Source organism: Trichechus manatus, unplaced genomic scaffold (assembly GCF_000243295.1).
Source record: "Trichechus manatus latirostris isolate Lorelei unplaced genomic scaffold, TriManLat1.0 scaffold00087, whole genome shotgun sequence".
Classification (NCBI taxonomy): Eukaryota; Metazoa; Chordata; class Mammalia; order Sirenia; family Trichechidae; genus Trichechus; species Trichechus manatus.
Genome location: NW_004444023.1, coordinates 11,402,177 through 11,415,682, shown reverse-complemented (window position 1 = coordinate 11,415,682; position 13,506 = coordinate 11,402,177). Strand labels below are relative to the sequence as shown.

At 42.5% G+C, this 13,506-nt stretch overlaps 1 protein-coding gene across 1 annotated transcript in view; it reads right to left on the bottom strand.

The window, feature by feature from the left end:
- The window catches only part of NLRP5 (NLR family pyrin domain containing 5), a 57,372-nt gene extending 47,987 nt beyond the window's left edge, over nt 1-9,385 (bottom strand). The window contains 2 exon segments of the mRNA XM_012557106.1: nt 8,560-8,668; nt 9,340-9,385. Coding sequence (XP_012412560.1) covers nt 8,560-8,668; nt 9,340-9,385 — 155 coding nt within the window.
- Between the last annotated feature and the right edge of the window lie 4,121 nt (nt 9,386-13,506).

Sequence of the window (13,506 nt, the reverse complement as noted above, 5' to 3'; positions counted from 1 at the left end):
CCAATCTTGTATTTTCTCCTTCCGTGGCTTTTGCACTTACTCTGTTCACTGGCCACTGTCCCCTAGTCCTCTTTCCAGTTTCCTTGGCTCAACCTGATGCATCCTTTGAATCTCAAGAAATTGCCTTTCCTTGTGACAGGGTTAAACTGTTCCCCCTCCTGGAATGTAACTAACAGGGTTAAACTGTTCCTCCTCCTTCCATCCACCTTGAGTCTGTGGGTTCCTGATAAGGCAACCTGTGTAGCAGCCCAAGGTCACTTCACTGCTTCTCCGCCAAGGCCACTTCAGTGCCCTCCTCCATTCGGACATGCTCAATAAGCCGCAAAGCTGTCCTTAGATGAACTTCATGTGTCATACCCTGAAAAAAACACACCCCCTAGCTGCCATACTGCACCCCTCACTGTACCCCCATACATGTTAATTAGTTCCTGGAATTGCCTGCCTATTCTCAGTAGCTTCATGAATTATGCATAACTTCCCTATCCTGAACCCTATAACTGCCCTAGAATCCCCAACCTCAGGGAGCTTGATTTGAAACTTAGTGTCTGAGATCCTTGCATGACCAGCTTGCAATAAAGTCTACTTTCTCAAAGGCCTGGTGTCTCTCAATTGACTCAAAGGTCGTGCCGGACAGGACCCACCCTCATCGGGTTGCACTTGTCCCCCTTGCTTGTTCCACTTGCTGTGGAATCTCACCACAACCTGTAGGTCCCCCTCTCATACTCGACACACTTAATGCCAAATACTTTCAACAGCAAAATGACAAATATCTGTTGAGCATCTCATGTGTGCCACATACCATTCTTGGCCCTGGGAATGGAGAACTGAACAAGACAGACAAAGACTTCCTGTCTTTTTTTTTTTCTATTTGTATTTGCTGTATTATGTTGTTGTTGGTTGCAATCGAGTTGACTTTGACTCATAGTGACCCCATCTGTGTCAGAGTAGAATTGCTACATAGGGTTTTTAAGGCTGTGACCTTTTAGAAGCAGGTTGCTGGCACTTTCTTCCGAGGTGCCTCTGTGTGGATTTGAACCACCAACCTTTCGGTTAGTAGTCAAGCACTTAACTGTTTGCAGCAACCAGGAACTCATTTGCTTTATTATAGTTACTTCTAAAACATTCTCCAATTCAGGCTTTATGTTAATTCTAATTCTGCTTTGTTATTTCTAAAGCAATGTAGTTTTTTTCTTTCTCTGGTCATGTACAGTAATTGATTTGGGTATTGCAAATGGTTAACATGCTTGACTGCTAATGGAAAGGTTGGATGTTCAAGTCCTCCCCCCCAGGTCCCTTGGAAGAAAGGTCTGGTGATCTACTTCCAGAAGGCCATAGCCTTGAAAACTCTTTGGAGCACATTTCTGCTTTGACACACACGGGGGCTCCATGGATCGAAAAATAAGTGGAGTAAAGGTGTAGAAAAGCCTATTTTAGAGGAGGTGATAGCCATGGGTTATGATTTCAACTCTGTGTCTTCTCTGCAGGTCTTATTTGTTCTGTGGACGTAACGGTTCTTTGGTGATGATTGGAATCTTGCTTGCTGGGCAAGATGAGCTCTTTCACCACTGGCATTGCAGACAGCACCACCCACAATGGGCTCATGTCTCACCTGATGGCCCTGGACTAGTGTCAGCTGGAGGAATTCAAGCTTTGCCTCCAGTCAGAAGTGCTGCTGCTGAAGAACTTCTGGCCAATCCCCTGGGCAGAGTTGAAAGCTGTGAATCTCAGAAGTCTGTTCTTTCTTCTGAAGGAACACTTCCCAGGAGGGCAGGCATGGGAGATTTCCCTCAGCACCTTAGAGAACACGAATCTGTCCTCACTCTGTGAGAAAGAGCAGAGATGAAGGGTGAGTGGGTCCATGGGGCCGGTGTGCTAGAAAGAGAGAGGGAGGGATGGATGGATGGATGGAGGAAAGAAGGGAGGGCTGCCTGGTGTTCATGAGAGTGAAGAGGTTGTGGCTGGGTTTCTTTTTTCTTTCCCAGAGTCCATGGGCAGTTTTTTTTCATCTCCCTCAGTGTTGCTTTAATTTATATTTCTTTTTTGTATTAAAAAAATTGCAGTAAATACATATGTAACTATATATACTGATAGTCCTTGACTTATGACGGGCTCCGTTCTGACAACTCCATCATAAGTCTGCTCTGACGTAAATCAACTACCTTATTTTTTTAGTTTTCATTATTATTGCCTTTTATTATCAGTATCTTTATAAATCATAACACTGAACATCTGTGAGTGAACGTCTGAGAATAATAACATCAGCAAACTATGTGCTGCAACGTTGTATGTAGTACATATTACTAACGATAGGATGAACCAAAGTTGGGGAGAAAAAGACGGTCGTAAGTCCTGTTGGCGGTAACTCCAATACGTGGTAAGTCGGGGACTACCTATATATACATAACAGATTTTTTGCCGTCTCAACATTCTTCACATGTACAATTCAGTGACATTTGTTATGTTTATTATGTTGTTTGGAGTCCCTGGGTGGTGCAAACAGTTAACGTGCTTGGCTGCTAACCGCAAGTTTGGTGGTTTGAGTTTACCTAGAAGTGTCTCAGAAGAAAAGCCTGGCAATCTACTTCCAAAAAATCAGCAATTGAAAGTTCTGTGGAGCACACTTCTACTTTGACACACATGGGGGCACCATGAGTCAGAGTTGACTCTACAACAACTGGAAAAAAAAAGTGGTGTTCAACCATTACCATTATCTCAAGTTTGTCAGAGAAATGGCTCTAGTGGGAGCTGCTGCCATTGCCTGCCTATGTTTCAGCCTGGGGTGTCCCAGGATCCCATCCTTACTGTTTATTTCATAAACTGTGCAGACCCAGGGAGCCCAAGATCCAAGCCAAGAGAAACCAGAGATGCCAGGAGAAGAGACAGGTTTGTACACGAGTTTATGATGATTGTAGAAAAATGGTTCAATGGGGTGCTCATTCCACTGAGTCTCCATTTGCCACTCTCTCGAAAATTTTCTTGAATTTATCATAGGCAAGAAACTAAAAACTTTTCCCAACTGGCTCTTCTAGCCCGGCTCATTGAATAGTAAGTCACCATAAATTAGGCATTCTCCCTCATTCTACTCTGAATTCTTAGACACAAGTGTCTATTTCTGGACTTTGTAATTTTGTTGCATTAATAGGTATCTCCATTTTTGTACCAATGTGCTTTACTTTGATAAAATAATATGTTTGAATAATTTTTACTTTAAAAAATATTTCACTTTTAAATTAAATGCATTAAAATATAATTTAATAAGTAAAACATTATTTATTAAAATAAAATTATTAATATTTATTTTATTATTTAATAATATAATATGTACATTTAAGTATTGTTTTTAGTTTTATCAAAGAAATACTGTATATCTGTGTAATGCAAAAATATACAGCTGAATGTGACACCCGACCTTGGACTGGATCTTATAGCATAATGAGTAAAACTTATGTTTGAGGATTAACCAAAACAAACCCATTGCCATTGAGTCAATTCCAACTCATAGTGACCATATAGGACAGAGTAGAACTGCCCCATAGGGTTTCCAAGGCTGTCAATCTTTATGGAAGAAGACTGTCACATCTTTCTCCCATGGAGCGGCTTGTGGGTTCAAACTGCCAATCTTTCAGTTAGCAGTGAAGTACTTAACTACTGCACATGGTGTTCTGGGCCTTGTGCTCCTGTCAGAAGCAGCAGAGTGAGAAATGGCGATACCCTAGAGAAATAAGATCCATCACATGAATAGACATATGCACACCCATGTTCATTGCAGCATTATTCACAATAGCAAACAGATGGAAACAACCTAAGTGCCCATCAACAGATGAATGGATAGACAAACTATGGTACATACACACAATGGAATACTTTACAATGATAAAGAACAACGATGAATCTGCGAAGCATCTCACAACCTAAATGAATCTGGAGGGCATTATGCTCAGAGAAATAAGTCAATCACAAAAGGACAAATATTGTATGAGACCACTATTATAAAAACTTATGAAAAGTTTTACACATAGAAAGAAATGATCTTTGGTGGTTACTAGGGAGGGGAGAGGTGGGGAGGGAAAAACACTAACTAGACAATAGATAAGTGGTAACTTTGGTGAAGAGTAAGACAGTACACAATACTGGGGAAGTCAGCACAACTTGACCAAGGCAAGGTCATGGAAGCTTCATAGACACATCCAAACTCCCTGAGGGACAGAATTACTGGGCTGAAGGTTGGGGACCATGGTCTCAGGAGATATCTAGCTCGATTGGTATAACAGTTAATAAAGAAAATGTTCTACATCCTACTTTGGGGAGTAGCATCTAGGGTGTTAAAAGCTTGTAAGCAGCCATCTAAGATACTCCACTGGTCTCACCCTGTCTGGAACAAGGGAAAATGAAGAAAACCAAAGACACTAGGGAAAGATTAGTCCAAAGGACTAATGGACCACAACTACCACAGCCTTCACCAGACTGAGTATAGCACAACTAGATGGTGCCCGGCTTCCCACCAACTGCTATGACAGGGATCACAATAAAGGGTCCAGGATACAGCTGGAGAAAACTGTAGAACAAAATTCTAACTCACCAAAAAAAACCAGACTTACTGGTCTGACAGAGACTGGAGAAACCCCACAGTATGGCCCCCGGACACCCTTTTAACTCAGTACTGAAGTCACTCCTGAGGTTCACTCTTCAGCCAAAGATTAGACAGGCCCATAAAACATAATGAGACTAAATGGGCACGCCAGCCCAGGGGCAAGGACGAGAAGGCAGGAGGGGACAGCAAAGCTGGTAATGAGGAACCCAAGATCGAGAAGGGGAGGATGTTGGCCCACAGTGGGGTTGGCAACCAAAGTCACAAAACAATATGTATATTAATTGTTTAATGAGAAACTAATTTGTTCTGTAAACCTTCATCTAAAGTACAAAAAAAAAAAAAAAAAAAGATGTACAAATGTTCTAGATAGCTCCATCCTGTGAATATGTTTCCTTGAAGTATCATATAGGGTTCCCTGGCTGAGTTTGACTGATCTACTTAGAGGTGGATCTTACAGCATAGGCACTGCATATTGAGAGTTTATGTGCCAGACATTGTGCTAAGACAGCTGTTGTTGTTAGTTGCTGTTGAGTCAACTCCTACTCATGGCGACCCCATGTGTGCACAGTAGAACTGTCTTCCATAGGATTTTCAAGGCTGTGACCTTTCAGAAGCAGATTACCATGTCTGTCTTCCCAGGAGTCTCTGGGTGGGTTTGAACTGCCAATGTTTCAGTTAGTAGTCCAGCTCTTAATCATTTGCACCACCCAGGGATTCCTTTAAGACGTCTACTTGTGTGTTACTTATGTTATCACTGAATGGAGGGGCAACTGTCATCACCCTTCACAGATGAGTAAGCTGATGGATAAGAACAATTTTCTATGTGTCTTAATTATCTAGTGCTGCTATCACAGGAATACCACAAGTGAGTGGCTTTAACAGCCATTTATTTTCTCACACTTTAGGAGGCTAGACGTCTGAATTCAGGGCACTGGCTCTAGGGGAAGGCTTTCTCTCTGTTGACCCTTTTCAGCTTCTATTCCTTGGCTCCTTGGCAATCTTCATGTGTTGTGGTATCTGTCTTCCCCCATCTCTGCTTGCTTCTCTCTGCTTAATGTCTTCTTTTTGTATCTCAAAAGAAATTGACTCAAGACATGCCCTACACTAATACAGCCTCTTTAACATAACAAAGAAATCCCATTCCCAAATGGGATTATAACCACAGGTATAGAAGGATTTACAATATATATTTTTTGGGGACACAGTTCAATCCTTAACAGTAGCCCTAGGAAACTAAGACATGTGTCTTCAGTCCAGAACTCCAGGGAATCCCTCTGCCTTCTCTTAGAAGATTCTTTTGCACCTTGTAGATCATACTCTGAGTGTTGACTGAGGCACATGTATTCTTATCCATCTTTTCTCTCTCCTTCATGAAGGACCAGCAGTGCTGACTCCAGGCTGCATCAGTGGCAGGATGTTTGCTCCCTGTTTGGCACAAATGGGAATGTGAACCAACTGGACCTGAGTAATAGCAAGCTTAACCGTTCATCCATGAAGATTCTCCGTGTCTAGCTGAGAAATCCAAGGTGCAAACTCCAAAAACTGATGTGTGAGACCATTCACAGTTCAAAGGAGTCCCAGAAGAGAATAACCTACCTTTCTGGGTGTATCTGTTTGCCAGAAAGTAAGCTAGATGCTCAGGAGAATAAAAGAAATAAGCCACACATGGGGTCTCCATGAATCACGGTCAACTCGGCAGCAACTGGTACTGGTTCTGGTACTAGGCACTGTTCTAAAACACAGATTCTGAGTAGCACCCTAGATTTGTCAAATCAATCTTGGGGTTCTACCAAGGAGTTTGTTTTGTAACAACAACAACAAAAAACCAAGCCCATTTCCATCAAGTTGATTCTGACTCATAGCGACCCTATAGGACAGAGTAGAACTGCCCCACAGGGTTTCCAAGGCTGTAAATCTTTATGGAAGCAGATTGCCACATCTTTCTCCTGTGAAGTGGCTGGTGATTTCAAATCCCTGACCTTTCAGTTAGTAGCCAACCGTATAACCATTGTGTCATCAGGGCTCCTTTTTATAAAAAAAAAAAAAAAAACAAGGGCCGTAGGAAATCATGACTGTTTGAATGAACTGGTATCTGAGTTCCTATTGCCAGACACAGGAGTCCCTGGGTGGTGCAAACGGTTCATGGCCGAGTGGAATATGAATCCATGTCTGACTGGCTCCAGAACGTGGGGCTTATCCCCCATCTGCCTTGAGTCCATTTTACTTTTTCCTTTTTTTTTTTTTTTTTAAAACTAAACACTAATGACTAGCAGGGAGGTCCATGGTGGTTCAATAGAATTCTCACCTTTGTTACCCAAATAGGGTCCATGCCCTGGAGCAGTCAAGCCAATGAAAAATACTCCAAGTCAGAAAGAGTGAGAAAGTTTTAATTTAGGAGGTGTACACCAAAGGGGATCCGACAGCAACACAGGCTGTCTCTACGGAGTCCCAAAAAGCATTTTTACATTCGAGCTTATATATGATTTTTAGAAAGGTTAGAAGTGTTGTTATTCATTACAAGGTAATTACAAGAGACTCTTTATCATACTAAAGAGATAAGGATATTTCCTTATCAGGCTAAAGATATGCATATCTGACATCTGGGCTCTAAACTTCCTGTGGGGGATCCTAAGTCATAAAACAAAGCCATTAACAAAGGTATGCAAAAAGAGAGAAGGCAAAGAAGGAAAAAAACCCCAAACTTATAGGTTCATAATGGCGTTAGTTATGTCAAGCTCTCAGTTGCCCATTTTGAAAAGGAGAAAACATGCTGGGGAGTATTAGGGTCGCACCTTCCACGTGGGAGACTCAGGTTCATTCTCACCTTCCATGCAGGAGACCCAGGTTCAATTCCTGACAATGCACCTCAAGCACAGCCACCACCATCTGTCAGTGGAGGCTTACGTGTTGCTGTGATGCTTGTTATGGATTGAATTGTGTCCCCCCAAAATATTGTGTTGTAAATCGTAATCTCTGTGCCTGTGGTTATAATCCCATTTGGAAATGGTTTGTCTTTGTCATGTTAATGAGACAGGATTAGTGTAGGGTGTGTTTTGAGTCAATCTCTTATAAGATATAAAAGGAGCAGATTAAGGAAGCAGAGATGGGGATGAGAGATGCCAAGTCACATGGAGATCTCCAAGGAACCAGAAAACAGAGCTGAAGAGACAAGGACATTCTCCCAGAGCCAACAGAGAGAGGAAAAGCCTTCCCCTGGTGCCAGTGCCCTGGATTCAGCCTTCTACCCTCCTAAAAAGTGAGAAAATAAATTTCTGTTTGTTAAACCCATCTACCTGTGGTATTTCTGTTATAGCAGCACAAGATAACTAAGATAATGGTGAGCAGGTTTCGGCAGAGTTTCCACATGGACTAGAAAGAAAGGCCTGGTGATCTACTTCCAAAAATCAGCCAGTGAAAACCCTATGGAGCACAACCAAACAATCCCTTTGTTTATGGGGTCACCATAAGTCAAGGGCTGACTCGAAGTCAGCTAACAACAACAACAACAAGGGCAACGATGAGCACATTCTTGGTCCTGAAGTTGTATGAATCTGGAGCAGGAAGGGATAAGTGAGCATAGAAATTTAGTATATCCAGGATTGGGGCCCATAGAGTCCTAGTATGGAAGGACAGGAAATGTGGTCCAGGGAGACTTGGGGGAGGACCTTGGGCTCCCATTCTTGGGGCCCCAATTTGGGCACATCCCTGAGCATCTGTCTCTGTGGTTGCTACTCCTCAGGCTGTGGTTCTACCAGCTCAGACCAGCCAGCTACAGGCACCTGTCAGGCACTCTCCTCCAGAACAAGGGCTTGACACACCTGAACCTGAGTAAGAACAGCCTGGGCAACAAAGGGGTAAAGTTCCTGTACGAGGCACTGGATTGTCCGAATTGCAAACTGGAGAGCCTGGAGTGAGTTTCATTGCCTTCCTCTTGCTGAGTGGGTGGGAGCAGAAAGGTGAGAACTGACCCGAGAACGCCGGAGTCCCTGGTGGGGTTTGAGTCCTGGGTGTAGACATGCCCCTGGCTGTAGAGGAGCTTTTGCTTTTGTTGGGGGTGGGGGTCGTGAGTGATGTGGCCTGTGGGGGGAAAATGGGATGACTGTTACACACCAACTACATTGTGTATGTCCCAGAGGCCCCAAGTTCTGTGATTTGCTGTTGTTTTTGTTGTCGTATGGCGTCTGGTCGATTCTGACTCATAGCGACACCATGTGACAGAGTAGAACTACCCTGTAGGGTTCCCTTGGCTCTAATCTTTACGGACGCAGATTGCCAGGTCTTTTCTCCTGAGGAGCCACTGGTGGGTTTGAACCGACAACTTTTCATTTAGCAGCCGAGCACTTAACCATTACGCCACCAGGGCTGCTCTTATGATTTGCTAACCAAAACAGTCCAAATCCTGATCAGAATGGTGGTTGTGGTAGCCGGGCATCACATAGTTCTTCTGGTCTCAGGGTAGATGAGGTTCGCGTAGACTATTAGACTACTAGTTTCTTCTTTGAGTCTTTGATTTTCTTCCTTCTCTTTTGCTCTGGAAGACTAGAGACCAATAGTTGTATCTTAGATGCTGCTTGCAAGGTTTTAAGACCCCAGACACTACTCACCAAAGTAGGATGTAGAACATAAACTTTATGAACTATATTATGGCAATTGACCAAGTTGTCCCATAAGACTATGGTCCTATCAAGGCTTATGTTTTTCCCCTTTGTATGTTTTTATTTTTACAGTTTGTCCAATTGTTCTCGCACAACGGCGAGTTGTCACGTGCTTGCTAACATCTTCAAGCACAACCATAGCGTGAAGACTGTGGATATTGGGAGGAATAACCTGCAGGAACAATGGCGTCTAACAACTGCGTGAGGGTCTAGAACATTCGAGCTGTGCGCTGACCACATTTGGGTGAGCTGACACTGTTCTTGCAGGAACTACTCTTGGAGTGGAGATAAGCAAAACACAGGGTCACCTGGGAGCAGGTAGAAGGGAGGAATGGTGAAACACAAAGTTCTGCTTTTGAAAATCTCTCCTGCCAGATGCTAAGCTCAAAGTTTATTTAGAGAAGGTGTTTCACTTTTGTTACCCTTGTCCTTGGCTCATCATAAATTTTCTTTCCTTTCATCAGTATATTTTGGATACTAGGTGCTGGGGATGCAGCCTGCTTCCTGCCGGTGAAGCCTTAACTATCTAAGGGGAGATGGATTCTAACCACAATGTGATACCAGCTCAGCAAACTAAGTAACAAGATTAGGGTTTTGGCCAAACATGGCCTGAAAGAAACTTTTCACATAGGTAGACAGTTCTAGGGTTGGTTAATTCAACAGCTCAAAAATGTTTTGAAAAGGGTCCTTATTAGAATTTGTTAGAGGGCATATTAGTGTCAGGGTTCTTCAGATAAACAAGACCAACAGGATATATACCTAGAGAGGGAGGGAGGGGGGAAGAGAGGAAGAAGCGAGAGAGAGGGGGACAGAGAGAGAGATTTTAAGGAATTGGCTCTAATTTTATGTTATATACATTTTACTGCAATTTTTTTTTTAAATAAAAAATAGTATCCACTTTTATAGCCTTGATGCATAGATTAAATAAGTTATATGTATTTGCAAAAGTGTCTGGCATATGGTAAGCATTCCCCTGTGAACCAGTCTTTTATTTATTAATTTTTTCTGGTTGCAAATTATTATTTTTTTATTTTGGTGAAAATATACATACTAAAACATGCACCATCTCAACAATGTCTACATGTACAATTCATTGACATTGATTGCATTCTTCAAGTTGTGTAACCATTCTTGCTGTCCTTTTCCAAATCATTCCACCACCATTAACATAAACTTAATGCCCCCTAAGCAAAAACTTCTCCTTTCCCCTTCCCTCTCACCCTTGGTAACCACTAATGATCTTTGGTTTCTATGTATTTGCTTATTTCATATTAGTGAGATCATACAGTAATTTGTCCTTTTGTGACTGACTTATTTCGCTCAGGAAACCCTGGTGGTGTAGTGGTTAAAAGCCACAGCTGCTAACCAAAAGGTTGGTGGTTCAAATCCACCAGGTGCTCCTTAGAAACCCTATGGGGCAGTTCTACTCTGTTCTGTAGGGTCTCAATGAGTCAGAATCAACTCGACGGCAGTGGGTTTGGTTTTTTGATATTTCACTTAGCATCATGTTTTCAGGGTTCATGATGTGGCATGCTTCAGGACTTCATTTCTCTTTTATGACTGCATAATATTCCATTGTGTGTATATATGTCACATTTTGTTTATCCATTCTTCTGTTGATTTCTGTTGTTTCCACCTTTTGGCAATTGTGAAAAGTGCTGCAGTGAGCATTGGTGTACAGGTTTCTGTTTGTGTTCCTGCCTTCACTTCATCTGGGTATATACCTAGGGCTGAGATTGCTGGGTCATGTGGTAGTTCAACTTTTTGAGGAGCCACCAAACTGTTTTCCATGGCTGCGGTACCATTTTATGTTCCCACCAGCAATGGAGGAAGGTTCCATTTTCTCCACAACATTGTCAACATCTGTTGTTTTCCATTGTTTTGATCATTGCTATTCTAACGGGGGTGAGGAGGTATCTCATTGTGGTTTCTATTTGCAACTCCAAAATGGCTAATGAAGGCTCTCTGGTGGTACAATGGTTAAGTACTTGGCTGCTAACCAAAAAGGGTCAGCAGTTCGAACCCACCAGCTGCTCCATAGGAGAAAGATGTAGCAGTCTGCTTTTGAAAAGATTTACAGCCTTGGAAACTCTATGGGCAGTTCTACTCTGTTCTATAGGGTCACTATGAGTCAGAATTGATTCGATGGCAACGGATTTGGTTTTTGGGGGAAAGGCTAATGAAGAATCCCTTGGTGGCAGAAACAGTTAAGTGCTTAACTACCAGCTGAAAGGTTGGCAGTTTGAACCCACCAAGAAGTTCTCGGAAGACAGACCTGGCAATCTGCTTCTGAAAGGTCACAACCTTGAAAATCCTATGGAGCAGTTCTACTTTGCATACATGGGGTTGCCATGAGTCGGAATCCACTCAATGACAAATGATGTTGGGCATCTTCTCATGTGCTTGGTGGCCATTTGAATTTCCTCTTTGGTTAAATGTCTGCTCAAGTCTTCTGCCCATTTTTTTCTTACCAATCTTTTTTAGTGGTATTTTTTTCTAGATCTTGTATCACTCTTCTTTGTAATTTCTTTATCTCAGAGGACCATTTTTCCTGCTTCCTCCTCCTTTCCTCCTTTCACCCTCAGGTTGGAGAAATGCAATTTGACGGCTGCTTGCTGCAGGCCCCTCTCCTCTGTTCTCAGCACCAGTAAACACCTGGCTAATCTGAAACTTTATAGGCAATGCCCTGGAACGTGACAGGGTCACGATACTGTGTAAGGCCTTCAGAAAGTCAATGTGTAAACTACAAAGACTCGGGTAATCCCCACTGACTTTTCCACTGAGATGAGAATGGACTGGCCAAGGGTTTAAAGCAAGCATCAAGTGTGTCGTGCGTTCTATCTTGTGGTGTAGTATTGACCAACAGAATTCTCGGTAGTGATGGAAATGGTCCGTACCTACGTTGTCCAGTGGAGTAGCCACTGGCCTCACTGAGCACTTGAAATGTGGCTAATGCAATGGAGGATCTGAATTTCTTATTTTCATTCATTTTAATTAAATTTAAATTACCGTATGTGATTAGTGGCTACCATACTGGATGGCATGGTCCTGGAGACTTTTTGATGTTTTAGGAGTCCTCTCATTTTCCTCACTCTATCACTGACTCTATATTGTTTTCTGGGAGCCACTCATTCAACAACTTGTATTTCAGTGCTTACTATGGAGCAAGCACCATGGTAGACAGTGGGAAACAAGACGGACTTGAGCCTTGTCCTCATGGGTCTTGAGTTGTATTCTGGAATATGACAAATCCAAGACATAAAATCAGTGCTAGCTGTCATGAATGCTACGAGGGCAACTCTGGGTTGAGTTGTGGAAGAACAAGGCTGACCAAGATGTTTGTCTTAGTATCCTAGTGCTGCTATAACAGAAATACCACAAGTGGGTTGTTTTAACAAACAGAACTTAATTTTCTCACAGTTCTGGAGGCTAGAAGTCCTAATTCAGGGCACTGGCTCTAAGGAAACCTCTCTCTGTTGGCTCTGGGAGAAGACCCTTGTCTCAGCTTCTCTAGCCCGGCGTTCCTTGGTTCCTTGGCTCCTCAGCAATTTCCATGTGGCATCTATCTTTCCCCCGCTTGTGCTTGCTTCTCTTTGTGTCTAACCTGCTCTTGTTATATCTCAAAAGCCCTTAGGTTTAAGATACGCACAAAACTGATATGGCTTTATGAAAATAAAGAAAACCCTATTCCCAAATGGGATTACACCCACAGGTATAGGGATTAGGACCACAACACTCTTTTCTGGGGGAAGCAATTATGTCCGTAACTGGTGAGGGAAGGCTTCTCTGAGGTGATATCATTCATCTTGTGACCCAAGGCGGCTAGAAGGGGGAGTCCACGTATCAGGAGTGGCACACATAGTATGGTGACTAGAGATGAGGGTGAAGGGTTCTAAGGACTGGAGTAACATGTGAAAAGACCCTGAGGCTGGACTGAGCTCTGTGAGACCCATCAAAGAATTGAAAGAAGACCATTTATTTAATTAGAATACGCTCCACATTTTTCAGTGTTCTAGAGAGGAGATTAGAAAGGTAAGCAGTGGTTTTCCCTGGGGAAAGGCATTCAACTTGGTACATTTTAGCGGTCGCCTCATTGCCAAGGAATTTTGTCTCCTTTTGGAAGGCAGCCAAAACCTGTACTTTTAGGATTTTATGTTACCAGCTTCACACCTAAATGATGACTTTTATTAGATTTATTAAATTAAATTTCACATAATTCAATTTAATTTATTGATTTAATTAATATTTAAACCTAATTAA